The 26355-nt window shown below is 58.7% G+C and overlaps 2 protein-coding genes, 1 long non-coding RNA gene and 2 other non-coding genes across 11 annotated transcripts; 4 read left to right on the top strand and 1 right to left on the bottom strand.

The window, feature by feature from the left end:
• The first annotated feature begins 307 nt into the window (after window positions 1-307).
• Window positions 308-18934, top strand: TNPO2 (transportin 2). Of its 6 annotated transcripts, none has more exons than XM_086698978.1 (25): window positions 308-331; window positions 4904-5015; window positions 5633-5708; window positions 5791-5940; window positions 8449-8555; window positions 8642-8775; window positions 8869-8950; window positions 9025-9147; window positions 9246-9364; window positions 10435-10495; window positions 10598-10763; window positions 10970-11122; window positions 12447-12672; window positions 12877-13048; window positions 13504-13590; window positions 13670-13777; window positions 13874-14032; window positions 14590-14677; window positions 14862-14960; window positions 15531-15626; window positions 15889-15994; window positions 16276-16375; window positions 16455-16529; window positions 16645-16772; window positions 16856-18934. In XM_086698978.1, the coding sequence occupies exons 2-24, from the start codon at window positions 4917-4919 to the stop codon at window positions 16750-16752; spliced, it is 2694 nt and encodes an 897-aa protein (XP_086555104.1). In that variant the 5' UTR covers window positions 308-331; window positions 4904-4916; the 3' UTR covers window positions 16753-16772; window positions 16856-18934. The 6 variants fall into 6 exon arrangements, with proteins under 6 accessions (XP_086555104.1, XP_086555103.1, XP_086555100.1 ...); XM_086698977.1 differs by lacking the exon at window positions 308-331 and adding an exon at window positions 367-390; XM_086698974.1 differs by lacking the exon at window positions 308-331 and adding an exon at window positions 3266-3410.
• Window positions 12728-12797, top strand: LOC112853094 (small nucleolar RNA SNORD41). Its single transcript, XR_003222898.2, has one exon. It is a non-coding gene; the product is annotated as a small nucleolar RNA SNORD41 (small nucleolar RNA).
• On the top strand, window positions 14717-14792 carry LOC147583762 (small nucleolar RNA ZL2). Its single transcript, XR_015248653.1, has one exon. It is a non-coding gene; the product is annotated as a small nucleolar RNA ZL2 (small nucleolar RNA).
• On the bottom strand, window positions 14743-15538 carry LOC147583763 (uncharacterized). The gene is made up of 2 exons (XR_015248520.1): window positions 15292-15538; window positions 14743-15172 (listed from the first exon to the last, which is right to left on the bottom strand). It is a non-coding gene; the product is annotated as an uncharacterized LOC147583763 (long non-coding RNA).
• A 1423-nt stretch (window positions 18935-20357) lies between the features above and the next one.
• FBXW9 (F-box and WD repeat domain containing 9) lies at window positions 20358-26134 on the top strand. 2 transcript variants are annotated; one of them, XM_086698980.1, is made up of 10 exons: window positions 20358-20857; window positions 22011-22150; window positions 22227-22355; window positions 23775-23914; window positions 24001-24092; window positions 24930-25078; window positions 25162-25275; window positions 25406-25495; window positions 25613-25678; window positions 25752-26134. In XM_086698980.1, exons 1-10 carry the CDS (start codon window positions 20449-20451, stop codon window positions 25824-25826), a joined length of 1404 nt encoding a protein of 467 aa, XP_086555106.1. In that variant the 5' UTR covers window positions 20358-20448; the 3' UTR covers window positions 25827-26134. The 2 variants fall into 2 exon arrangements, with proteins under 2 accessions (XP_086555106.1, XP_086555107.1); XM_086698981.1 differs by having other exon boundaries at window positions 20364-20857; window positions 23802-23914.
• The last annotated feature ends 221 nt before the right edge of the window (window positions 26135-26355 follow it).

The following is a 26355-nucleotide window of genomic DNA, read 5'->3' on the forward strand; positions in this document are numbered from 1 at the left end:
CCACATCGGCTCAAAGGTCTCTCCCTCCTGTTTTGGGGATGGTGAGCTGGCCCGGGTGTAACCAGCCTCGGGGATGTAGTGTTGGGGGAGGGGACATAGAAGGCCGATGGCGCCACTCTTACCTCCTCCCTCAAAGGCACCAGCAGCCGCTGGATCTTTAAAAAGAAACACAAGTGGGAGAAGTAGGTCGCCCCTGCAGCAGCTCAGCCTCTTTTCTGGAGTGTCAGGAGGCAGGAGGAGCTGATGGAGTCCCAGCATCCCCCTTCACTGCATTCACCAGTCGTGACCTGGGGAAAGTCTGAAGGGGAAGGAGAATCAAATTCAGGGTTTGGTGAGTCACACGGTCGTGGCTGCAAACTATTCTGATGCCTCTTGGTTGTGTGATCTTGGGTAAGTCACTTAGCCTTTCTGTGGTTCAAGTTTTTCATCTATAAAATAGGGGTACAATACAGAAGCATCGGCAGTGTCAAGGTCCTTTTTCTTTTTTTAAGTTTATTTATTTGGAGAGAGAGAGAGAGAGAGCGTGGGCGCGAGCACAAGCAGGGGAGGGGCAGAGAGGAGAGACAGAATCCCAAGCAGGCTTTGCACCATCAGCCCAGAACCCGGTACTCACCAACTGTGAGATCATGACCTGAGCTGAGATCAAGAATCTGTCGCTTAACCGACTGCACCACCCAGGCGCCCCAGAGTCAAGTTCTAAAGCAAGGGCAATATTGATGAAGTCAACATTAACCCTGACATTATTTGAAACAGCTGTCATTATTCTCTGGGTGAAGCAGTTGGCTTGGGTTGGGGGACGTTTGGTGACCTTTAAACGTGGGAGCAGCGCGAAGAGATGCTCAAGGAGAGACACTGTTGTAAACGGAGAGGCCTTTGTCTCCCATTTCAGATTAACAGTTGAGCACCAGCTCCTTGAGTTTCTTTTTTTGCACTGTTTCTAGCTGAAGTAAATTTCTAGTTGAAGTAAGTTTGCTGTGTACAGGGCTGTTGTGAGAATTACATTAGGAAATTGCCTGACAGGCAGTAGGGTAGGTGTTAAGAAATAGTGAAATGAGGGCACCTGACTGGCTCATTCAGTAGTGTGTGACTCTTGATCTTAGGGTTGTGAGTTTAAGCCCCACGTTGGGCATGGAGCCTCCCTTAAAAAAGGAGGGAAAAAGTCTGGATTCAGTACTCAAATCCACTAGATGGGGAGAGGAAGAAAGACTTCCATGATCACACAAGGGCCGATACCTTGGACCACAAAAGCAGGGTGGGTCACTTTATTCTGTCCAACTCTCCTCTCCCCCAAGGCTTGGCGCGGGACCAATGGGAACTTGACTTATTATTATTGTTATTTTCTTTTTGAAACTTGACATATTAAAAGAAGGTGAGCATTAAATTTTCTCGCCCATCTCCAACTCTCTCCCCACCTGACCCTTATCTGGAGCAATCCCCAACCCTGAACAGAAAACTCCCACACCCGTTCCCGAAACTTCCCGTCCCAGCCCCTCAATGTCACTCTTCCTTCTGCTCAATGCCCACCTCCGGGGGGGGGCGGGTTCCAGACCCCCGGGTTTTGAGTCACAGCCAGAGTCCTTAAGCGCGGCAACGCGGGCGCGCGGTGAGACGGGATTTGTAGTTCTGGGGCCTAGGGGCAAGCGAGGGAAGGCCATTGCGCATGCGTAGGCGGCGGGTTTCCGCACGTGTCTCTCCAGCCGGGTTTCGGTACAGCAAAGGTGGGAAACTGGATTGCTCCTGTAGGGAGTCTTCCCCGACTGAGTGGCGTTCGGCGCCATCAGGTCCTTCTGAAACCTGGGAGGCCCCAGTGGAGAGGTCTTCGGCACCTGTTTTTCATGAATGAACGGAGGGGGGCTGACTTTGCTAATGGAAAGTGGGCTGAGAAACGTGTCTCCTTCCTCCAGGTTGGGGCAAAAACTGACCTGCCTGCCCTGAAACCAAAAAGTTCTTGAGGCAGTGCTGGCTTGCCCTTTGGGATTAGAGGCCTAGTTGATTAAGTCAATTCGGTAAATATTGGTTTAGGGTGTGGCTGAATACAGTCAAAGGACGGCCTTGAGGTGGGGGGGGGGGTAAAAGCCACGTTTTTATTTTTTTTTATTATTATTTTTTAATTTTTTTTTTTTTTGAACGTTTATTTATTTTTGGGACAGAGAGAGACAGAGCATGAACAGGGGAGGGGCAGAGAGAGAGGGAGACACAGAATCGGAAACAGGCTCCAGGCTCCGAGCCATCAGCCCAGAGCCCGACGCGGGGCTCGAACTCTCGGACCGCGAGATCGTGACCTGGCTGAAGTCGGTCGCTTAACCGACTGCGCCACCCAGGCGCCCCAAAGCCACGTTTTTAAAGACAGTTTACGGCAGGCCTGGTAATGCTTAACTTGATGATCTCCAACGCAGCAAACTATTCTTATACCCACTTGACAAGTGGGGAAACCAAGGCTCAAAGCGGCAGGAGGTTGCCCACCTTGTTATTGGCCTGGCTAGGAAGAGGGAAACAGGCGCTCCAGGGTCTCCAGCTCCTCCCTACTATCCTGCTCTGTTCTTAAAAGGGGTGCCCTACTTTGTCCTCAGGTGGCGAAAGGATTACGAAGATGCCTTTCATCATGACCCTGCCCTTGCCTAAATTTCCTGGGCTCTTTCACCCTATTCAACTTAGGCCTTTTGCTTCAGCGTTTATTAATATCATTTAGAATTTCATATTCATGTGGGTTTTTCTCAGATCCGCATAAAAAGTATGAAACGGTACTGGAAAGCAAATAACACAAAATGCGGCAGAGGCTTCTTCAGGAACGCAAAGGTGCTCCGCTCCCTTTGTCCGGCTTTCCTTCCTTTGTCTCTGGGGTCTAAAATCCACCCTAGGCTAAGTCTTCTCTGGTCTTTCCACGAGGGCGCTTACTGTGCTCCTCCCAGGAGCATCCTCTGGATGCGAGGAGAAAGACACAGTTCAATTCCTGGAGGAGTGGGGGGACAGGCGCAACTAGCTGTGGCCGAGAGGTTACCGGGTCCACCAAACACCTGAAGTCCCCACGCGCCACCAAACTCCGCTCCCAGCAAAGAGCCGCTGTCAGGCGGGCGTGAGACACGCTGAGAAAACGAGACGCTGGGAAGACCTAACGGCCAGAGAGGCCAGGAGAGCCGCCTACTCTCCTGTCACGTGACCTGGTCTCGGCGGGGCCCGGTTCTCCCCGGAGCCAGGCCACGTGTTATGACTGCCTCTCCCCATTGGTTCAGCTGGGTCAGTTTGAACGGTGTACGGAAGCCGCCGCGGCCCATCCACGGCCGCGTTTTTTTTTTTCTTTTTTCTTTTTTTTTTTTTTTTTTTTTTTTATTCCCTCTCTTTGGCTCCCTCCTTCCGCGCGAGTCTCAGGAGAAGCCGCAGCGCAAGGCGCCGCTGCTGCCACCCGGGGCCCGGTAAGTGGGCCTTACCCGAAGCTTGACGGGCTCGGCCCGGGCTTGCGTTGACCCCCGCCGGGGTCCGGGTCTGCGCCGCGCGCGGCCCGGCCGTCGGGACCGCGCCTGACTGGGAAAGGCCGACAACCCGGTTTGGGCCCCATTCTCGAGGCAGCGAGAACGGGCCGGGGCGGGGGAGGGGGAAACCGAGCCGGGCTTAGGGGGTGGGGCCTCGGAGCCCGGCCAGACTCTGGTGCCTCGAGAATCGGGCCAGTGGGGCGACTGGGGTCGGGCTGGAGGGGATCTGGGGGAAGCGTCTGGGGACTGCTTAGGGCCTGATTGGGGAACATCGCGAGGATCGGGTGTGTGTGTGGGGGGCTATTTTGGTGGAGCTTTGGCTGGGTCTGGTTGCGGGAGGCCTCAGTGAAAAGTTGGGGGGTCTTCTTGGACCGTGACAGGGAGGGGCGTCAGACTTCGTTCTAGAGGGCTTTGCGAGGTCTGACTTCGAGGCGTCGCTAGGATCCGTTGGGGGGAATGCTCCGGGCGGTGTTGGCGGCCAGGCCTAACTGGGGGAAGCTGCAGAGCTCGGACGAAGTGGGTTTCCGGCTCGAGGTGGTGGGGGGCTTGGCCGAACTTGATTGGGGGAAACAGCAGAGATCCGTCAGCAGGAGTTAATGCTGACTGGGGCAGGGGGCGGGAGGGGGGAAAGACTTGGCCAGACCTGATTGGGGAAAGCGACGGGGACCCGTCCAGGGGTCATCTTTCGTGGGGTGGGCGGGCTTGGCTGGCTGTCTTTCCGAGAGGGAACTCGGACCTGTCTGGGGATTGCTTCGGGCCCGATTAAGGGGAATCTATGGATGGAGTCTGGCTAGGCCAAAAAGAGGAGTCTGGCATCCGGCTCAGTTTGGAGGGACAGATTAGAGGAGGTGGCAGGGATCGGGACGATTGGAGCACCTTGAGGCCGTGCGTCTGGGGAGGCTCAGGGACCAGACCAAGGCGGAGGCGGCGGCTGGGATCTGGCGGAGCGTGAGGGCTGGATTTCGGAAGAAGAGGGTTCTTTGGGGACCGTGCCTGGACCAGGGAGACCGCAGGGGCCGGGGCGCTGTCGCGGTCTGGGGCAGGGCCGCTGGATGGAGAGGTGGCTGGGGCCTTGCCTAACGGCCGTGAGGCTGGCGGAAGCCATAGGGCCCGTAGCCGGCGGAGGCAGCATGGGCTGCCCTGGGCCGAAGGCGCTGCGCTGGGCCTGATGAGGCCCCGCCGGGGCCCCGCCACCGCCTCCCGTGGCCCGCTTCCATATCCCCTCGCCTGCGCTCCCTAGCCTGAGACTGCGCGGACGTGGATGGCGCAGCTGGCGGGGACCCCGCACTTGGGCTGGTGTGGATCGGGCGACCCCCGCCTGTCCGCCGAGGGCGCTCCCGTCGTGCTGCCGCTGCGGCCACCTCCACGGCGGCTCAGCCCGGGGCTCACACGGGGCCCCTGGGACCCAGCGCTGACCCTGGCCCCTACCCCCGCAGCTCACCTCGCGCCATGGACTGGCAGCCAGATGAGCAGGGCCTGCAGCAGGTCCTGCAGCTGCTCAAAGACTCGCAGTCGCCAAACACAGCCACGCAGCGCATCGTGCAGGATGTATCCTTCCTTCCTTCCTTCCGGGCCCAGGGGGAACTGGGCAGACATCTGCAGCCCCTGAAGACCAGAGGAAGGGGCCCGCTCCCTAATCCCCAGACTCTTGTTCTGTCAGGAGCTACAATTGGCAGAGAAGCAGGGATCCGACCCCTTGGGTCCCACGTGCAGAGAAAATGTGGCCCTGTGGGGGAGGGGGAGGAGGAACACCTTTCACTGGCACTGGGCCGTTCGGTTAGTTTCACCGTCAGGATTAATTTTTTTCAATCGAGGTTTGAAATACTCTGACTTAAAGGTTAAGATACTTCAACCATCAGCAGGTTTCACTTGAAAATATGACTTCCCTTCTTTTTTTAAAAAAGCAGGCAACGTGGGACTGGTGGTGAGCAGGACTGAGTAGCAGCCGCCTCCTTCAGACAGAGAGGCTCAGCCGTGCTCCCCCACCACCTGGATGAGTTTCAGGTGCCTGAAGTGCTGTGTTATTCTGGCAGGGAGGTTGACAGGTGGGGTCCCAGGAGCTAGCCACCTCATCCCAGTGGGCAGAGGGACTTTCAGCCACAGGACAGTGAGGGGACCCACCAGGGGAAGGCCCTTGTCTCCCAAGTCCCTTAACAGCCTGGCAGAAACTCAAACAACTGAACCAGTTTCCCGACTTCAACAACTACCTGATCTTTGTCCTGACCAGACTCAAGTCGGAAGGTATGTCCTCAGCGCCCCTCCACTCCAGCCGGACCCCGCTTTTTCCCCTGTGGTCCCCTGACCCTCGGCCCTCTTTCCCCAGACGAGCCGACTCGGTCCCTCAGCGGTCTCATCCTCAAGAACAACGTGAAGGCACATTACCAGAGCTTTCCGCCACCCGTGGCCGACTTCATCAAACAGGAGTGTCTCAACAACATTGGCGATGCCTCCTCACTCATCCGAGCCACCATAGGTGAGAGCGGGTAGTGGGAATCGGCCAGTGAGGACTCCTGAGTTCTCGCTGTCAGCTAAGGAGCTTTTCAGCCTGTTAAGAGTATCAATTCACTGAAGGCTCCAGTACCGTGGTTGGTAGTTCCGTTACGGTCGCCATCTTAACAGATGAGAAAACTGAGGCACAGAGATGTTAAGGGACTTACCCGGTAAGTGGCAGAGCTTGGAAGTGCCAGTGCAGGTCTGTGCTCTGAACCACTCCCCCCGAAATAGCCATTCTTTCTTTTGAGGCCACCACTCAGTGTCTAGGCCCTGAGGGTGTAGCACGTTAGAACCCGAGGCCTCCCTGTCCTGAGGAGTTGGGCGTCTTCGGCTATTTCTCCCCAGTAATGAGATGACACGGGAGTTAGTTTTGTGTTGGAGCCTTCCTGGCTCTCGGAGGGCTGCCTGAACAAGTTAAGGGAAGGACGGTGGAGAATTCTCCAGCTGTTTTCCCCCAAGCCTTTTCACTACTGATAAACACCAACTCAACACTTTGTTACCGGCTTGCTTTTTTTCCCCCACCTTTACTGAGATGTACTTGACCCCCAATGGATTTATGTTGTTATTCTTTAAATTGTCAGCTTTTTAACGTTGCTTTTAGAAGAAAGTTGTATCTAGCTTTTTTTTTTAAGTTTACTTGTTTAGTTTGAGAGAGAGAGAGAGAGAGAGAGAGAGAGAGAGAGAGAGAGAATGATCAGGGGAGGGGCAGAGAGAGAGAGGGACAGAGGATCCCAAGGGGGCTCGGTGCTGATAGCACAAAGCCCGAATTCAGGGCTTGAACTTGCGCACCGTGAGATCATGACCTGAGCCAAAGTCGGATGCTTAGCTGACTAAGACACCCAGGGCCCCCCCAAAGTTGTAGATAGCTTTTAAATGAAAAGATGTTTGTTTGCCATAAAGAGCAGGTAACCTTAAAAACATGCAACAAAGACACAAAAATAGTATTAAATTGGAATAGATATTGGGCCTGCTAGAAGTGCTGATCTTGGGGCCTGCTTCCTCTGTTAAGTGACCCTTAGCCCCGACGATACCCACTGTGTGACCAGTAGAAGGATCTGGACTTCCCGAGTTCACTAGATAGCCAGGTTCTGCTCTAAGTGTTTGAATTAAGGCATTGAAGCTTCCGACACCTCTAGGGACCCATGGTGGGTTTTTTTTCACCCCTTTTGAGTCACAGAGGGGTTAGGACACGTGGCCAAGTTCGCACAGACAGGGACAGGGCTGGAACTGCACTCCCGAGTCCTCAGAGCCTACCCACCGCAGGTCACCCCTTTTCCAGCAGAAGCAGGAGCCAGAGTCCTCTAGAGTGATGGCAGTGACAGCTTCACCCTGCTGGGGAAACACTGCCACCTCCTGGCTTTAAATCCTATGTCTACGTCACCCTCACCTGTGTTCCCTTCGGCCGTATTGGGCTCAGCCACCAGACCGCCTCATGGCCCTGGCCCTGCCCTTCATTCGCGTATTGTACTTCACACTTGGGCTTCTAATCAGCGGTACGAGGCCTCCCCAAGGCCACGTGGTCCTGCACAACCTGCCTCTGTCACCTCAGCCCTCGCCTCCACCTGCTCCCCACCCTCACCACCCCCTGCTCAGCCCCTCTGGCTCCTCACCTGTCTTTGAGCACACCCAGCCTGCCTTTGCACCTGCCTGGGATGCCCTTTCCCCGGGGAGTTGGACAGCATCCCCTCATCTCCTTCAGGTCTTTCTCAGAGAGCTAAGCGTCACCTGGGCAAGGCCTGCTCCGGCCACCCTTTTTTAAATTGCTGTTCTTGGGGCTCCTGGCTGGGTCCGTCAGAAGAGCATTCGACTCTTGACCTCGGAGTCGTAAGTTCCAGCCCCACCTTGGGTGTAGAGTTACTCAAAAACTAAATAAACTTTATAAAATTTTTTTTTTTTTTTTTTTACATTTTTTTTTTAATGTTTCTTTATTTTTGAGACAGAGAGAGACAGAGCATGAATGGGGGAGGGGCAGAGAGAGAGGGAGACACAGAATCTGAAACAGGCTCCAGGCTCCGAGCCGTCAGCACAGAGCCCGACGCGGGGCTCGAACTCACGGACCGCGAGATCATGACCTGAGCTGAAGTCGGACACTTAACCGACTGAGCCACCCAGGCGCCCCTATAAAAATTTTGTTAAAAAAACGTTAAAAAAATTGCTGCCCTCACTCTCAGCCCTTGCCGGCCATCTTCTCTGCTTTCTCTCCCCCCTTAGCTTTTGGCATCTAGCCTCCCAGTTCTTTTGCTGATTTATTTTTACCTCGGAGCCTCTCTCACTAGGCAGTCTGCTCCCAAGGGCAGGGCTTTTGTATGTAGCTCTGTGCTGCTTCCCGGGGCCTGCAACAGCTGGCTTACGGTAGGGCTCCGAGGATCTCGAAAGGAGCGTGTAGGGCTTCTGGGGGACCGCGAACGGACAGCCTGTGAGCCAGCGGAGCGAGTGCGCGGCAGGCCCGCACCCAGCCTGAGGCGGCGTCCTTTCCCGGCTGCCCCAGGCATTCTCATCACCACCATCGCTTCCAAGGGCGAGCTGCAGATGTGGCCCGAGCTGCTGCCCCAGCTGTGCAACCTGCTCAACTCGGAAGATTACAACACTTGCGAGGTAGGTGACCGGCTGTGGCCCGCCTGGGCGGGAGCCGGGGAGCCCGACTGGGGTTCACATCCGTCTGCCCGCTCCTCTCCACCCAGGGGGCCTTCGGAGCCCTGCAGAAGATCTGCGAAGACTCATCTGAGCTCCTGGACAGCGATGCCCTCAACAGGCCCCTCAACATCATGATCCCCAAGTTCTTACAGTTTTTCAAGCACTGCAGCCCAAAGATCCGGTGGGTGTGGCTTCCCAGGGTGGGGGTGGGGGTCTGCGGAGGGGCTGGGCGTGGGCGGAGTCAGGGCCGACCCATGTGCCCCCTCCCTGCCAGGTCCCATGCCATAGCCTGTGTGAACCAGTTCATCATGGACCGGGCCCAGGCGCTGATGGACAACATCGACACCTTCATCGAGGTGGGCTGCCGGGCTGAGGGTGAGCAGGGCAAGGGCCGAGGGCCGGGCTGCAGCTGATCCCACCCTCCCTGCAGCACCTGTTCGCCCTGGCCGTGGACGACGACCCTGAGGTGCGGAAGAACGTGTGCCGTGCCCTGGTGATGCTGCTGGAAGTGCGGATCGACAGGCTCATCCCCCACATGCACAGCATCATCCAGGTGTGCATGGCTAGCCCCGGCGTGCTGTGGGGTGGGCGGCAGGCGGGGAGTCACCCCGGGCTGGGCCAGGCCTTAGCCTTTTTCCCACCCTGCCCTAGTACATGCTGCAGAGGACCCAGGACCACGATGAGAACGTGGCTCTGGAGGCCTGTGAGTTCTGGCTGACGCTGGCCGAGCAGCCCATCTGCAAGGAAGTCCTGGCCTCCCACCTGGTCCAGTGAGTGCCACTGCTGCCCTCTGTCCCACCTCAGCCCCCACCCCTCGCTGTACTCTGCCTTCCCTCTGGTTGTCTCCTGTGTTAGTCTCAGTCTGTGTTCTCTGTCTCCACTTACTTTCGATCCCTGTGCGTTTCTGGTTGGCAGGCGATAATTTCCAATGACTTAAAAATGTGGGGGCTCCTGGGTGGCTCAGTGGGTTAAGCGTCCGGCTTCAGCTCAGGTCATGATCTCACACTCTGTGAGTTTGAGCCCCGTGTCGGGCTCTGTGCTGTCAGTTCAGAGCCTGGAGCCTGCTTCGGATTCTGTGTCTCCCTCTCTCTCTGCCCCTCCCCTACTCATGCTCTGTCTCTCTCTGTCTCTCAAAAATGAATGTTAAAAAAAAAATTTTTTTTTTAAATGCGGTCAATTATAGGTGAAAGAAATGAAAAATCAGCAGAGGCTGCAGGCATAGCTGGATCCAGGTGCTCAAAGGATATCAAAGATGTCTGTGTAGTCTCAGACCTACTCCTGTGTTGGCTTTGTCCTCAGGCACGACCTTCCCTCATGGTAGTGCTGTGGTCTTCTGCTTACCTTCAAGCTTAGGAACCTCAGAATAAAGAAATTCTCTCTCAACCAGTATCTCCAGCAAAAGTCCTAGGGCTCACCTTCCTTGGCCAACTTGGATCACTCGCCTATCCCCGAGTCATGAATCATTTTCTCCTGAGGTGCGTGGGCACCAGCTGAGGGCGCCTGGCTGCCCTGCCTGTTTCTTCTCTAATCTGGCCCGTCCCAGGGAAGGGCCTCATGTCCTTGCCTTACAGCATGCTAGGGTTCGGCCACCGTTTGAAGCTCTCTGGCGTTTTCAGGGGTCTGGACTTCATTGAGTGGCCAGGTCTGGGTCAAGAGCCCTTGTGGGGAGCCAGGAGTCATGTCAGCTCTGTCCCAGGCACCATGGTTGACTAGGTTGGGATAATAGCCCTAAGTTCCACACACTGCCCCTTGGCTCCTTGTTGCTTCCGTTTTGCCCAGGCTGTGAGCCCTCCTGGGGACCCCTGCGTCCCATCCCAGTGAACAGCCTCTCTCCTCACAGGTTGATCCCCATCCTGGTAAACGGGATGAAGTACTCAGAAATCGACATCATTCTGCTCAAGGTCAGTCTGGGCCGACCGCCGGGCGTGAACAGGCAGGTGAGGGCTGGGGCGTTGGGGCTGCGGGCCCTGGTGGTGCTTAGTGATCTGTCCGGCCTTCCACAGGGGGACGTGGAAGAGGACGAGGCGGTCCCCGACAGCGAGCAGGACATCAAGCCACGTTTCCATAAGTCGCGCACAGTGACGCTGCCCCATGAGGCCGAGCGGCCTGATGGCTCGGAGGACGCAGAGGACGATGACGACGACGATGCTTTGTCCGACTGGAATCTGAGTGCGTGGCCTGGCCTGTGGGGCCTGGGGGGTCGGGGGCAGGAAGCCCAGGGGCTGCCTCTCGGGAGGTGATGAGGGGCCTCCTCAGAGCAGATCGTGACGACTCTAATCACGATCTCTGATCCTGGGGATACGGTCCAGGAGGCTGGCAGCCACCCAAAGAGCCTCCCTGCTTCTCCCCCCCCCCCCCCACCCCTCCCGTCCCAGGGAAGTGCTCGGCAGCTGCACTGGACGTCCTGGCCAACGTCTTCCGGGAGGAGCTGCTACCCCACCTTCTCCCCCTGCTCAAGGGGCTCCTTTTCCACCCTGAGTGGGTGGTCAAAGAGTCGGGCATCCTGGTGCTGGGCGCCATCGCGGAGGGTGAGTGCCTCTCCGGCCTGGTAGGGGCCTGGCCCCTGAGCCCCTCACTGGTGCGGGACGGTACGGGGCGGCCCAGGCAGGGCTGTGTCCGGGGTGTGGCCGCACAGCACGGGCGACGCCACCCCCAGGTTCTCTCTGAGGCCTGCCCTGCGCCCTCCAGACAGCTCTGGGATGTGAGTCTTCCCCACGGCCCGTGGGCCTGAATGGAACCCCCGAACCCCACAGTGCACGCCCCCCCCGAATTCTCACAGACAGCGGTTCTGCGAGGCTGTCGGCACGGTTACAGTCGGAAAAGCGACAGGCAGCCTGCAACGCTTGCCCCACGGCTGGCAGCCCGGTCCCCCGGGCTCAGCGCAAGCCCGATGAGGTGGGGCGCGTAGATGAAGAAACTGGGGTGCGGGGAGATTGATGCCGTTTCCCCGGTCACCCAGGGCGCGGCTGGGCTTTAGCCTGCCACCGGCTCCCTGGCCTGTGAATCAGAAGTGTCCACTGGTGGTGTTTACACGGACCTCTGTCCTTTTCGCGCCTTTTGCGCTCCTTCGTCCCGGTGGGACGTACAGCTTGAGTTACAGGCGTCACCAGTGCCCGCCTCAGCCTCCAGGCCTCTCATAAAAGGTTCAGACACGACAACAGGAGCCGTGTGTTTAAAGTTTATCTAAGGAAACATTTCCTCACATAACCGGCCCAACGTATGTTACGTTAGCACGGGAATGTGAATTAACGGGTTATGTCAGGCGTCCTAGCTTTTAGCGGAAAAGGGTCTCGAGGGATTGACCCATAACTGGTAAAAATAGTTCTTGGGTCTTGGATCATTAGATGGCGTGCTGTTATCTGTGTTCTCCGGACAAGAGATTCATTTGTGGCTTTTTTTCTTTTTAAAAAAAGATGAAAAATAGAAAAAGCACAAATACCCCAGAAATGTTTCAGAAGAAAAGTACTTGGGGTGCCTGGCTGGCTTATTCAGTGGGGCGTGTAGCTCTTGATTTTGGGCTCGTGAGTTCGAGCCCCACGTTGGGCGTAGAGCGCAGGTTGAAAAGGAAAATTACTTCCCGACCATTTTGGTCACCGTGCTGCCCGGCCATCTGTGAAGTAATGAGTGACAGTCACGGGGTGGAGCCAGTGGAGGGGAAAGGCTTGTCCTGACGCTGCTTCCCATCGTGGCTGTGCCTTTCACCGTTTCTGTGACTGAGCCATCATGTCTGTGATTCAACCTCCCGGCCTCAGTGTCCCCCCGCCATGGCAGGTGCCACTGAGCTCTCTGCAGAGGGTGAGGTGTGGCCAGGCCCAGCTGGGCTCAGGCTTGCCCTTGTGCTGGTGCTTGCAGGCTGCATGCAGGGCATGGTGCCCTACCTGCCCGAGCTGATCCCGCACCTCATCCAGTGCCTGTCGGACAAGAAGGCCCTGGTCCGCTCCATTGCCTGCTGGACGCTGAGCCGCTATGCCCACTGGGTGGTCAGTCAGCCACCTGACATGCACCTCAAGCCTCTGATGACAGAGCTGCTCAAGCGCATCCTGGATGGCAACAAGAGGGTGCAGGAGGCGGCCTGCAGGTGACCCTCAAGCGCTGACCCCACAGCCCCCACCCCTGCCCCACTGGCTGCCTCCTGGGAAGTGATGATACTCCTGACCCTTGACGTCACGCTGATTTCTCACGTATTCGTACTGGCTGATCCCGGGTGCATGCCCTCCCCACAGCCCCACCCAGGGCCCAGCCCCGCCTGTGGCCGCCCCCCTAAACCCCTTCCCCACTCCAGTGCCTTCGCCACCCTGGAGGAGGAGGCCTGCACAGAGCTGGTGCCCTACCTCAGCTATATCCTCGACACCCTCGTCTTCGCCTTCGGCAAGTACCAGCACAAGAACCTGCTCATCCTCTACGATGCCATCGGCACCCTGGCTGACTCTGTGGGCCACCACCTCAACCAGCCGGTGAGGCCCCACGGCATCTCCCTCTCTTGATCCTCACGCCCCTTTGCGTCCAGTGACCTGGCGGCAACCTCGTGTCGCACGCCGGGGACATGGCCGTGACCTCAAGAGGCAGACAGACGGACCCGGCCCCCGCCCTCACCCTGCTCCCAGTCTAGCGGGGGAAACGGTTATGCGACAGTGTGGCAAGTGCTGTGCTGGGGAAACTCAGGGGCCTGCGGAACCAGAAAGCGCTGACCTGGGCTCCGAGGGGGGGCAGAGAGGGGAGGCCGGGGCTAGGGACGAGAAGGGCCTGGGGGTCTGGCTGGATGGCAAGGCCCTGTAGGGCCCCATGAGCCACAGCAAGGAGCCCAGACCTCATCACTCGGGCGATAGGTGCCTCTGAGTCACGAAGAGCCCTGCGGGTTCCAGGCTGCCACCCCCGTGTGGGGGGCCCCAACTTCACGCTTCCTTTTCAGGAATACATCCAGAAGCTGATGCCTCCGCTGATCCAGAAGTGGAACGAGCTCAAGGACGAAGACAAGGACCTCTTCCCTCTGCTAGAGGTGGGTGGGCTCCAGGCCCTCTCCCAAAGCCCTGCCCCATCCTTCCTGAGTTCACCTCTCCTGCCTTCCGCCCGACCAGTGCCTGTCATCGGTGGCCACCGCCCTGCAGAGCGGCTTCCTGCCCTACTGTGAGCCAGTCTACCAGCGCTGCGTCACCCTGGTGCAGAAGACCCTGGCCCAGGCCATGGTGAGCATCGCACCACCCCTGCCCCGCCGCCCGCTCCTCTGCGGCTGCCCCAGCCCGGGCCCGCTCCCCTTACCCGCCTGCCCCATCTGTGCCCAGATGTACACCCAGCACCCTGAGCAGTATGAGGCCCCCGACAAGGACTTCATGATCGTGGCACTGGACCTGCTCAGCGGCCTGGCCGAGGGCCTGGGCGGCCACGTGGAACAGCTGGTGGCCCGCAGCAACATCATGACGCTGCTCTTCCAGTGCATGCAGGTGGGCGGGCCCCTCGCAAGCCTGACTTGCGGCCCGGGGTGTGCCCCGCGGACAACAGGAGAAAGGGACCCATAGGAAAAAAAAAAGCTTGTACTTATTTTAAAAAGTGATTCAAAGAAGACATGAGTAAAATCTCGTTGAAAAACAAGGAGCTCCCGGCTGGCTCAGTCCGGGGAGCATGTGACTCTTGATCCCGGGGTCGTGAGTTCGAGCCCCATGTTGGGCACAGAGATTACTAACGAAAACAAAGGTAGAAAGAGGAAATAGGAAAGCATAAGCCCCTCCAACTTGACGTATGTGCGCACCCCCAGTGTCTCCGGACGGGCAGCAGTTAACCCCTGCCCCTTCCTATAGCGGTACCGTGAGCGAAGCCCTGCAGTTCACGGGCCCCGAGTGCCCGTGATGGGGCCTTTAGCTTCCATGATGGGAAGTGGCAGGGTCAGGCCGTTCTCCAGGGGCTGCTCCCCTAGCTGGCCTGCCGGGAGGGATTAGTTTGGGACCCCTGCTGGTTGGCGGGAGGGGCATCTTGCCACGCCAGCCCTGCTCTGACCCCCCAGGACTCCATGCCTGAGGTCCGGCAGAGTTCCTTCGCCCTCCTGGGAGATCTCACCAAAGCCTGCTTCATCCACGTCAAGCCCTGTATCGGTATGACGCCCATCTTGTCACCCCCATGACCCCAGCCCTGGCCTCGAGTGATGGAGAAACGACCCTGGGAGGACAATGACCAAATCGGGATGTATTCGTACTGTCTGATGGGGTCTGCCCGGCCAGGCCCGGGAGCTCACCCTGGCTGGCCCCCCTGCCCAGCACTCTTCTTTCTCCCCACCAGCCGAGTTCATGCCCATCCTGGGCACCAACCTGAACCCTGAGTTCATCTCTGTCTGCAACAATGCCACCTGGGCCATCGGCGAGATCTGCATGCAGATGGGTGAGTGTGCTGCAAGTTGACGGGCCCCGCGCTGTCACCCACATCGGTCTGTTCCCTGCTGAGGGCAGGCCCCTGGCCGTGCCTGCCAGGCCCCTGGGGAGAGAGCCCCGGTGCTCCTTGAGGATTGCCGCAGTTGGTCTGGCAAGACCTCTCTGAGTGGTTTCTGCCGGGAGACTCCCAAATGGCTGAAAGGCCGTCTGTGATTGGTCTTCCTAAAGAGGCAGGACAGGCGGCCTGTTCTGACTGGACTTTTGGCGACCTCCCGCCCCCACGCAGTCGGCCCACTGGGATTGGTTGGGAGACTTTGGCGGCTTTCTCCCTCCCCACCTACCCCCACAGGGAATCTGGGCAATGCGGTCTCGCCTCGGTGTTGGAGCTGTGACTCCAAGGAAGCTTCTGGCGTTTGGAAGGCTTGGGTCTGCCCCTGGTTGGCCACGGGTCCTGAGCGGGGGACCAGCTGGAGAATGTTCTCCGTTCCCTCAGTGGTTGCAGGGGGTCAGTGCGTAGATGCAGCTGAGGTCAGCATGGGTGGTCTGGGCTGTGCGGGGCTCTGACTGACCGGTCCCCCAGGGGCAGAGATGCAGCCCTACGTGCAGATGGTCCTCAACAACCTGGTGGAGATCATCAACCGGCCCAACACCCCCAAGACGCTGCTGGAAAACACAGGTGGGCACCAGGCCTGAGCCGTTGCCGTCCTCTTACCTGGATGGGGTTCCCAGCCGGGAGGGTAGTGCCGAAGAGACCTTGGGAAAGAAGCAGGGAAGGTTTCTGGGAAGACGTGGAAGGGGGTTCTGAGGAGCCCCGAGAAAGATGTGGGCCTCGGGGGAGACCCCGGTTGGGCCTGTTCCCTTGGGGCCCATGGGGCGGGGCTGGTGCCTCGTGCCAGAGGCCCCGCCACGTACCGTCCCGGGGCCGCTCGGGGTTGCAGGTCGCCTGACGAGTCCCTCTGCCATTCCAGCCATCACCATCGGCCGCCTGGGCTACGTGTGCCCACAGGAGGTGGCACCCATGCTGCAGCAGTTCATCCGGCCTTGGTGTGTGCCCCCCTGCGTGGGGCCTGCGTACGGTGGGCCGGGCGGCAGGGCGGGGGGGGGGGGGGGGGCAGGCCCGCCCCTAAGTGCACGCGTCCTGGCCCATCGCCCGCCGAACCCTCGCTCCCACCACCCTGTGTAGAAACACAGCACACCCCGGCCCCACCACCCGCTGACCTGCCGCTCCCCACTGACCCCCCCCGCCCCCCTGCCTCCCTCCACCACAGATGCCCATCCTGCCCCAGCCCTGCCGGCTCACTGCCTGCTGCTCACCTCCCCCACAGGTGCACGTCCCTCAGGAACATCAGGGACAACGAGGAGAAGGACTCGGCTTTCCGAGGCATCTGCATGATGATAGGCGTCAACCCCGGGGGCGTCGTGCAGGTTGGGGCAGCTGGGCCTGGAGGGAAGGCACGGGGGGCCGGGCCCGGCGGCCCCTCACACGGGACCTGTCGTGTTTCAGGACTTTATTTTCTTCTGCGACGCCGTGGCTTCCTGGGTGAGCCCGAAGGATGACCTTCGGGACATGTTTTATAAGGTGAGCTCCCCCGTGGCCCTGCCGCGATCCCTGCGAGTCGGGGGGAGGGAGGCCGAGCTCCTCTCGCCCTGGCCCGGGGCGCCCCTCACCCCCCTGCCCCCCGGCCTCCCCGCAGATTCTCCACGGCTTCAAAGACCAAGTCGGGGAGGAGAACTGGCAGCAGTTTTCTGAGCAGTTCCCGCCTCTGCTCAAGGAGAGGCTGGCCGCCTTCTACGGGGTCTAGATGAGCCTCGCGACCGCCAGGTGAGGAGGCTGCCCGCGAGGGCGCTGTGGCTGTTGTAGGGGGGCGGAGGGGTGCAGGCCCTGAGCCCCGCCTTTCCCCACAGGTTTCTGTCTGCGTCGTTGGCGGGGTTGCTGGGGCGCACGCTGCGTCCGGAAGTCGCCGTGCCCTGGTCGAGGGGGGTTAGGGAGGAGTGAGCGGGACCCAAATCCAGACGCCTTCCCCGTCCACCTACCTGCCACGGGTGTGTGTGGCCTGCCGGCCAGCGGGCGAGTGGGTGGGGTCTCCACACTCATCCTACAAACAGGGGAGGGGGGTGGGACTTCTTGGCAGCAAGGGCCCTTTGCTCAATCGGGGTCACCTCGGGCAGCCCACCTGGGCCAGCCTCGTGGGAGGGAAGATTCAACACGGCCGACCGAATCCGGCTTAGGATGAGGCGAGGGGAAAGCAGGCGGGGAGGGGGGTCCTTGTAGAGACACGTACACTCACATGTACACACGTGGCCACACGCATGTGCGGCGCTGCAGCCAGCCAGGCTGGGCCAGCCGCCCCACCATTTCCCCGACTGCATGGAGACAGTAGAATTAGTGAACCCCTGAGTTAACCCGTAAGGCCTTCCGTGTAACCTGCATCTAGAGTTTAAGAAGCTTCTGCTGTTTTGCCGGAATTGGTGACTGGGGAGGGCTGGGTGGGTTGGGGGGCCTCCGCCGGGACCCTGGGGCGGGGGAAGAGGACGGCTGTCTTCAGGCCGCCCGAGTCCGCTCGCGCACGCTTCGGACCTGCTCCGCACACTTCCTGCCGGCTCTGTGGCATCCACAGCCTGTGCGTCCCCCTCCTTGTTGTGTCCCAGCCAGAAGAGTGGGGACTGCCGGAGTGGCCGAGGCTGGCCAGAGGTTGCCCTTTCTCCCCCCACTGTGCTCCAGTGACTTTTGAGGACGCTGGGCCAGGACCTTTTTCCTGAAGAGGGCTGGGGGCAGCCAGAGCTGCTGACCTCTACTCCCTGCGTCTCTCCATAAGCAAGTCCGTTTCAAGGGCAGTCTGTTTCTCTGTGCTTCTTAAGAGCCCTCCTCTCAGGTTCCAGCCTGAGTTTTAACACGAGGGCTGGGGCCAGGGCATTTAATTGGTGGGGACAGAGGATGAAAGTTCAGGCTTTGCCAGCAAGAAGGAAATGAAGGGCTTTGGAGGAGGAGAAGGTGGTACACCCCCTGACCCCACTCTCTCTGTCCCTGGGGCTTCCTGTCTTCATGGCTCCCAGCGGGCTACAGGACCCCACCAGATAGGGGCAGTGATTCTAGGGAACCTTCTGGGAATGGTTGGAGATGCAGTCACAGTGTGGGCGGCACTCCTAGAGGGGCGAGGGGGGTGTGGTCACTTCTCACTTGGCCTCAGAACTGAACCGGGCCCTGCAGCCCCCTTAATGTTTTCCTTTTTCTCCTCCCTTACTTTTTGCTTTTCTGGGGGTCGTTTTGTGGGGCTTTGACTGGATTCCTACATCCTGGGACTTGTCCCATTCATCCCCGCAGGGCCCTGGACCCTGCCCCGTTATAGCCTTGTGTCTTCTCCCAGACAGGGTCGGGCCCTGCCTCGATTCCAAGGGGTACATGGTGCACATTCCATAAACTCAGCTGGCTTCCTTACCCTGTCAGACTCCCAACAGGTCTCTGGAAGCCATTTGTTTAAAAAAAAAAAAAAAAAAAGGAAAAAAAAAATTAGGTACCATTGAATTTTCTGGTAATCCAGTTCTTTGGGGCATCCTCTACTGGGCCTTGGGGGTTGTGGGTGGAGCGGCTGGCTGCTGGGATTGGTAACCCCTTCTCCACCCAGGATGGGGGGCTCCAGCCATTCAGGAAAGGGAGCCTGGTTCTAGTTTTCTTTCTTCTTCTTCTTTTTTTTTTTTTTTTTTTTTAAGAAAACTATTTAATTTTTTAATTTATTTTTGGTTGATTTTTGCACAACGAAGTTTCAGCTTCTCAACCTTCCTCCCTGCCCAGGGCTGCAGACCCTGACTGGCCTCGATCTGCAGTTCCTCTGTTTTCCACATCCCTCCTTCCCCCTCCCCCTCCTCCTCCTACGGGCTCCAGGGTCTGTCCATTTGTTACTGTGCCGTGCTGGGGATTGGCGCCGAGGTGGCGTGAGATTCCACTTGTGTAGAACTTTGTTGAGTAAAGATCAGTTTCTTGTGAAACACTTGGTCTCCATCCAGCCTCCTGTATCCTCGGCTTTGGCAGTAAAGACGTGGAGGGGCTTGCCTGGGACGCTTTAGAAGTAGGGATGCACAGGACTCAGGAAATCATTGGCGGAGTAGGGAAGTAGGTAACCATTAACAGGGTACATTTCTCGGTACCTGGAGCCTCTCACCTTTCTTCCCAGTGAAATGGAAAGGTGAAAGTGAATGACTAAGATTAGATGTCCTAACATACACATGTAGTGTGTTCTCCAGAATGTAATTACAGGTCTCTTGAATTCAGTAAAAGGGAGCCTTTAGTGTTGCAGATCCCCATCTGCCTTAGACCAAACTAAGGGGCAAAGCCTTGCAGCACTCCTCTCCGCCTAACCCCACAACTCCGGGTCATGGGGCAGGTTAGATGTTTTTGTAAAAAGCTCGGCACCAGGCCTCTTGGAGGTGTAATAAGTAAGTATGAGTGACAGTTACTGAGGCAAATGAAAAACTGCTAAGCTCTTGGGGACACACAGCCTCAGAATACAATCTTGTTGCAACCTCAATAGGGCCCAAAGTCACGTGCATCATCTTGGGGGAGAAAAGCGGACACGGACATACATCCAGCATCCATTCAACACACATTTTTAGCGAGGGCACAGGAGATAAGCAGTGCAACAGTGATCTGTCCCATAGAGAAAAAGAGGGGAGGGGACATTGGGAAAATGGTCAGTGTTACCGTAGGGCACTGTGGGGAGGCCTCACTGTGAAGGTGGTAACCGGTTAAGCATCCGACTTCTGCTCAGGTCATGATCTCGAGGCTTCTGATTTCAAGCCCCGCATGGAGCTCTGTGCTGACAGCCCAGAGCCTGGAGCCTGCATCCGATTCTGCGTCTCCCTCTCTGCCCTTCCCCCGCTTGCACTCTCTCTCTCTCTGTCTCAAAGATAAATGAACATTTAAAAAAAGAGTGAGGCAGAGAAAAACAGCAAGTGCTCTGGGATATTTATGTGGCTCGGTTAACACCGCCTGGCTCAAAAGAGGCTTTCAGTAAGTAAGAGAGAAATAACGATTATAGGGAATTCAGAGATTTGTTTCACCGAGGACTCTGCAGTACAACTGCACCTTTCTGGCTCCGGAAGGAGAGACAGGAGTTGAAGTCCCTATAAAAGCCCCAGACTTTGAACTCAGAAGAGAGACTGCATTTCTAAGCCCAGTGTCTCCTGTGAGCGATGCCTTTGGCCGAGCCGCGTCAAACCGGAGTCGGCTGGCCGTCTGTATCAGGACCGCCACAGATGCCTGTTTAACAAACGCTGGGAGCAGGAATCTACATTTTCCAGCCCAGGGCCCACGGGACTGTACCGTGGGAGCCCTCAAAAACAGTGGGGTCCTACGGTCCGGCCGGTTTCCGCGCGCGCCACTCGCTTCCGGTTGGCGCTGCAACATCATTAAGCGGCGCCGGAAGTGCCTTCGCGCTGCCTAGGAGACGGGACGCGGGGCCGTCGGCTGACAGGGCCGGGCTGGCCGCGCCCACTCGGTCGCCATGGAGCTTCCCCCAGGGCCTCGCGACGATCCCCGCGCCTGGGACGATGACTCGGACCCGGAGCCTGAGCCCGACCCCGACGCGCAGGCCGAGGCTTACGTGGCCCGCGTGCTCAGTCCGCCGAAAGTCGGGCAGGCGCTCCCGCGCGCGCCTTTGCTGTCGGCTCCGGTCGCGTCCCCTGGCGCCCTGGAGCCGCGGGCGGCGTCCAAGGGTCCGCCCGTGGGCGTCCCGGGCCTGCTGAGCCTTCCTCCGGAGCTGCTGCTCGAGATCTGCGCCTACCTAGACGCGCGTCTGGTGCTCCACGTCCTGCCGCGCGTGTGCCACACGCTGCGCGACCTCGTGCGTGACCATGTCACCTGGAGACTACGCGCGCAGCGCCGCGTACGCGCGCCCTACCCAGTGGTGGAAGGTGCGCGCGCCTGGGGGGCCGGGGTCAGCTGCCCAGATTAGGTTTGGGGCAGGGGATTAGATACCTGGGGTGCTGTGAGCAGAGTCCTGGAGCAGGCTTCCTGGTTGTTCCGGCTTGGGTGGAGGCTGAGGTAGTTACCGATGGTGCCAAAGCCCCTGACCTTCCGGGTGGACCGTGAACCAGATGCTTGGGGTTCCGGGGCTGTGGAGATTTATCCTGGGGGGGTTGGGGTCCCTGAACTCAGGACCCAAGGATCCTCAGGCTTGGGGTCCGGTGGTTGACACAGGGACTTGAAGTCTCAGCTTCTGGACTCTCTTGGGGGCTCAGGGTAAGCCAAAGAATCCTCTGAGTATAGACGCTGAGCTAGCAACTGGTGATCCAAAGCCCCTCACTCTTAGACTCTTGACCTAGGTAGGAGTGAGGAATGGTCTAAAGGTCCAGAGCCTGCAACCCTTGAACCCAGTCTAGAGTTTAGAGGTTAGGATACCCACAATCACAGATCCCCCAAGCCCAGGGTCTAGCCTGATCTTAGGCAAGGGCTGGTGGTAATTCGTCCTGTCCCTGAGGTCATTGGTCCCTGGGGGATAAGACAGCTTTAGTGACCTTGAATTGATGAGACTTTTCTGAACAGCTTGATAAACATAGTTGCTGGAGCCCCATTATACCACTGACTCTCTGCACCTGGGGCTTGAGTTCTACATCTTGACAGAGCTCCCAAGTTTACAGATTTGACAACACTAATTTGACAACACTTCACCGGGTCTGGTTAAGATCATTGACGCAAAAAGTCCTAGTTCCGAGGCTTAGCCTGAGGGTTGAGGCAGGACCTTAACGTCCTGAGGCTACTATCCTCAGGGTTGGGGGGGGCAGTGTTGAGGCCTGGGAAAGCGGCACTGAGTCTCCAGTTACCCAATTTTTGGAAACTGGGGTGAGTTGTTCTAGACCTGCTTGGAAGGCTGGTGGGCTGGTGGTCCCAAAGCTAGATCCCAGGCCTCCTTGGGTGGGGTGAGGGCTTCCGGGGCGGGGACGGGGTGGGGGGGCGGTTTCCAAGTCTGGTGAAGGTTGGGCTTCCCGGAAGCCAGAGGTGGGCTTGGAGCTGGTGTGGATGTCGGGATTCCTGCCCACTGGGGACTCTGCTCACGGTGCCCCACAGAGGAGGACTTTGACTGGCCGACGGCCTGCATTGAGCTGGAGCAACACCTGTCGCGCTGGGCCGAGGACGGGCGCTGGGCTGAGTACTTCTGCCTGGCCGACGGACACTTTGCTTCCATCGACTCCGTGCTGCTGCTCCAGGTGAAGCAGGGGCGGTGGGGGGCAGGCAGGGGTGGGCTTGGGTGACCCCGACAACACCACCTCACTCTCTTCCCAGGGTGGGACACTTTGTCTGTCAGGCTCCCGAGATCGCAACGTCAACCTGTGGGACCTGCGGCAGCTCGGGGTGGAGCCCAGCCGAGTTCTAGTCAAGGCCCTGGGCACCCAGAAGAACAGCACCCACAAGGTGAGGGGTTGGGAGGCCATAAATAAATATTTTTAAAAGGGGGGGAGGTTGCCTGGGGGGCTCAGTTGGTTGAACGTCCGATTCTGGATTCCGGCTCCAGTCATGATCTCACGGTTCCTGAGTTTGAGCTTCACTGGGCTCTGCACTGGCAGCGCAGAACCTGCTTGGGATTCTCTGCCCCTCCTTGAGCTCTTTCTCTCTCTCCCTCTCAGGTAGAGAGAGAGAGAGAGAGAGATAGATAAATATTAAAAAAAAAAAAAAAAAAAAAGGAAGCCAGACAGGGGTAGGAGAGGAGAAGCCTGGGTAGGGCGCCGTGGCTAAGGGCGTGAGTTTTCTTTGGCACTGGACCTCAGAGATTTAAATCTTGACATTGTGACATTGGATGAGACGTAGGGCTTCTCTGGGCCTCCGTTTCTACTTTGTGTGGGGTCCGGATGAGAATGAATAGGATGAACGCACACTAAGAGCTTCGCTTAGGCTGGGACACACCACAGGCGCTCGGTGGGCGTCAGGCAGACCTTGAGAGGCACAGGGCACGGCAGGTGGCAGTTATGAGGCTGCCGGCGGGGATCACAAAGCTCTGAGCATGGCTGGCATCTCGGGAGAAATGGCTGTGGAGGGCACCTCCACCAGTCATTGAGGTGGTCTAGGCAGGTGGCCAGGAGCTTGGTCTCAGAGCCAGGCTACTGGGTTCAAATCCCCACTCTGCTACTTTCTGGCTGTGTGACCTTGGGCACAGGACGCAACCTCTCTGTGCTCCAGTCTCTTCATTTGTAGAATGGGACACAATTACAGTACTGTCCTCAGAGAGTCTGGCGGGGGGTGGGGGGGAGTTAGTCACCAGCCAGTGCTTTGTGCATGTTAGCTCCTGAGACAGGGGCTGTTTTTTGTGCCCATCTTCTCAATGAAGAAACTGAAGGAGGGTACTTCATTTGCTCAGGCCACGGAGTGAAGGCCCCATTTTTTTTTTTTTTAATTAAAAAAAAATTTTTTTAACATTTGCTTGTTTTTCAGAGACAGAGACAGCAGGAGCGGGGGAGGGTCAGAGAGCGAGGGAGGGAGACACAGAATCTGAAACAGGCTCCAGGCTCTGAGCTGTCGGCACGCAGCCCGATGTAGGGCTCCAACCCACGAACCACGAGATCATGACCTGAGCTGAGGTTGGCCACTTAACCGCCTGAGCCACCCAGGCACCCCTAGTGGAGGCCCCGTTCTTAATCGCATTGTTAGGTGGCCTCAAACCACCACTGGTGCTGAGTCTCACAGGGATTTAGGAATATTCTGTGTGGGTGTGTACCCCTGGGCTCTAGAGTCAGACCCACGGACCTAAGTCCTAACTTCTACGTGGAGCTGACTTGTTCTGGGTCCCTGGGTCAGTTGTCTCCGTCCTCTGACCCTAAATTTTATTACCTCTGAGAGGGGGATGATCGCAGGTCTGGTCCGCAGGGCTGGGTGTGGTCGCTGGCAGCGCTGGACCACCGCGTGTGCTCCGGTTCCTGGGACAGCACGGTGAAGCTCTGGGACATGGCGGCAGACGGGCAGCAGTTTGGCGAGATAAAGTGTGTGGGGTCCTGGGCAGCGGGGGCAGGGCAGGGCCGGGTGCTGCGCAGTCGCAGCCCCGACCTTGCGGTCCGTGTGTTCCCAGAGGCAAGGCGGCCGTGCTGTGTTTGTCCTACCGGCCTGACATCCTGGTGACTGGCACCTATGACAAGAAGGTGACCGTCTACGACCCCAGAGGTGGGCTAGGGGCCCTGGGGCCTAGGTGGGGAGAGCAGGGCCACCTGGGGTCTCCAGGGTCATGCCGGGGAAGGAAACACTTGAACCTCACAGCCTGGCTGGGACGATAGTCACAACCAGAGGCTGACCACTCAAGAGTGGCCTGGGCTGTGCTGGGGGCAACCAAGGCAACTGGTGGGGGGGGGCCGGGTGTTGGGGCAGAAGCCCCCCTCCAGCTGCGGCGAAGGATGGGAGGGCTCCGGAGGAGGGGCCTCTGAGCCTCAATGCTGTGGGAGGTGGAACAGCCCCCGAGAACCCTGGGTCCACCACTTCCTCCCTCTCAAGCTCGAACCGCAGTCTCCCCATCTGTAAAATGTGGATAATGACTCCAGCCCCCTAGGGTTAATTGGAGGAGATGACAGTAAGAGCCTTGGTGGAGTAAATGTTCACACAAAAAGCCTAGGATAAACACTGCCCAGCATATGAGCCTTTTCTGTTGTCTGTCTATTTATTCTTTTACTTGAAGGGCTGGGGCTCTTGGCCCAGGCACAGCCAGAGCAGGGTGATGGGTGATGGTGGGACTCGTCTCCAATCAGTCGGCAGGAGGAAGCGTTTTATGCTGGGACTTGCCGAGGTCTGCTCTGCACTGCGAGCAGATGGGGTTGCGATGGGAGATGGGAGGGCAGAGACTTGGGGGTCCTGGATGGCCCACATCCAGACGGGACAGAAGAGAAAGACGGGACCACTTGCAGGATGCGGGTAGGCGGGGCAGACCAAGGATTCAGCCGAGTGGGGAGCGGCCTGGGGCCCCCTCCGAGGGGCTCTGACGTCTCCCTCCTCCCTGCATCACTCGCGAAGCGGGCCCGGCGCTGCTGAAGAGCAGGCGGCTGCACTCCAGCGCGGTGCTGGCGCTGCTGGCGGATGACCGTCACATCATCTCGGGCAGCGAGGACCACACACTCGTGGTGTTCGACCGCCGGGCCAACAGCGTCCTGCAGCGACTGCAGGTGCGCCCTCCCCTGCGGCCTGGAGGGACGGGGGCTGCGGCCTGGCCTGGCCTGAGCTGCCGTGTCCCGCGTCCCTCCCACAGCTGGATTCCTACCTGCTCTGCATGTCCTACCGGGAGCCCCAGCTCTGGGCTGGTGACAACCAGGGCCTGCTGCACGTCTTCGCCAACCACAGTGGCTGCTTCCAACTCGTCCGGGTCTGCCGGGGCTCTTGCCCCTTGCCCAACCGTCCCTGGGCCTCCTCCCTACCTCTCGACCCCTGGGTGGTTGTCGGGCTGGCGTTGGGAGAGCCCTTACCTGAGTGTCACCTGTTCCTCTTTTCTGCAGTCCTTTGACGTGGGCCACAGGTCTCAGATCACAGGCATCAAACACTCACTGGGGGCCTTGTACACCACGTCCACCGACAAGACCATCCGGGTGAGGCCCCAAGACAGGCTCCCTCCCTTCCCTGCCCCCCCTCCAGCCCCCCCCCCCCCCCCCCCCGCTGCCAGTCAGAGGTGCACTTCCTGACCTTTGCCCATCGCCCCTCACCAGGTGCACGTGCCCACGGATCCACCGAGGACCATCTGCACCCGAAGCCACAACAATGTGCTAAACGGGGTAAGGCCCTGCCCTGTGCACCCTCCCCAGCTGCCCAGAACGGCCCTGACTACTTCTGTCCCTGCCCTCCCAGATTTGTGCCGAGGGCAACCTGGTGGTAGCTGCCTCTGGGGGTCTATCGCTGGAGGTCTGGCGGCTGCAGGCCTGAGCAGGCGGACGTGGATGTGGATGTGGGTCTGCTGGCCCGCAGGCTGGGCCAGGGCTTCTGTTCTCGGGGGACCTTCCCCCACGCCGGTGCCGCCTCCGCCCTGTCCCAAAGGCCTGGGGCCCAAGGAGTCCGGGCCACGGTTAGGCAGTGTCTCCGGGCTGCGCCCCACGCCAGGGAAGGTGAGGGTGCCGTTCAGGCCCACCCAGGGGACTGCTTGCTCCCCTCCCTTGGGCCCAGTTTTTGTTACAGTTTGGACACCTGCTCTCCCTGGAGAGCAAAGGAGAAATAAACCTGATGTACTGGTGTCACCCGAGGGCTCTGCCTGTGCTTGCTCGGGGCGGGGGGGGGGGGGGTCTGCAAGACGGTCATGAAAGCCTTGGCAGCCACTACTTACGTCTGCGGGCACCTGTGCCCGCTCGAGTGCATTTCTGTGATCACGTGTGTCCGGGTGTCACTAGGGAGGTGACCCTGTCTGCGCACATCTGTGTGCTGGCAGATGTGGGTGTGTGTGAGGGAGGAGGCCCTTGAG

The sequence above is a fragment of the Puma concolor genome, chromosome A2 (genome assembly GCF_028749965.1).
Source record: "Puma concolor isolate L17-30 chromosome A2, mPumCon1.1.hap2, whole genome shotgun sequence".
NCBI classification, from domain to species: domain Eukaryota; kingdom Metazoa; phylum Chordata; class Mammalia; order Carnivora; family Felidae; genus Puma; species Puma concolor.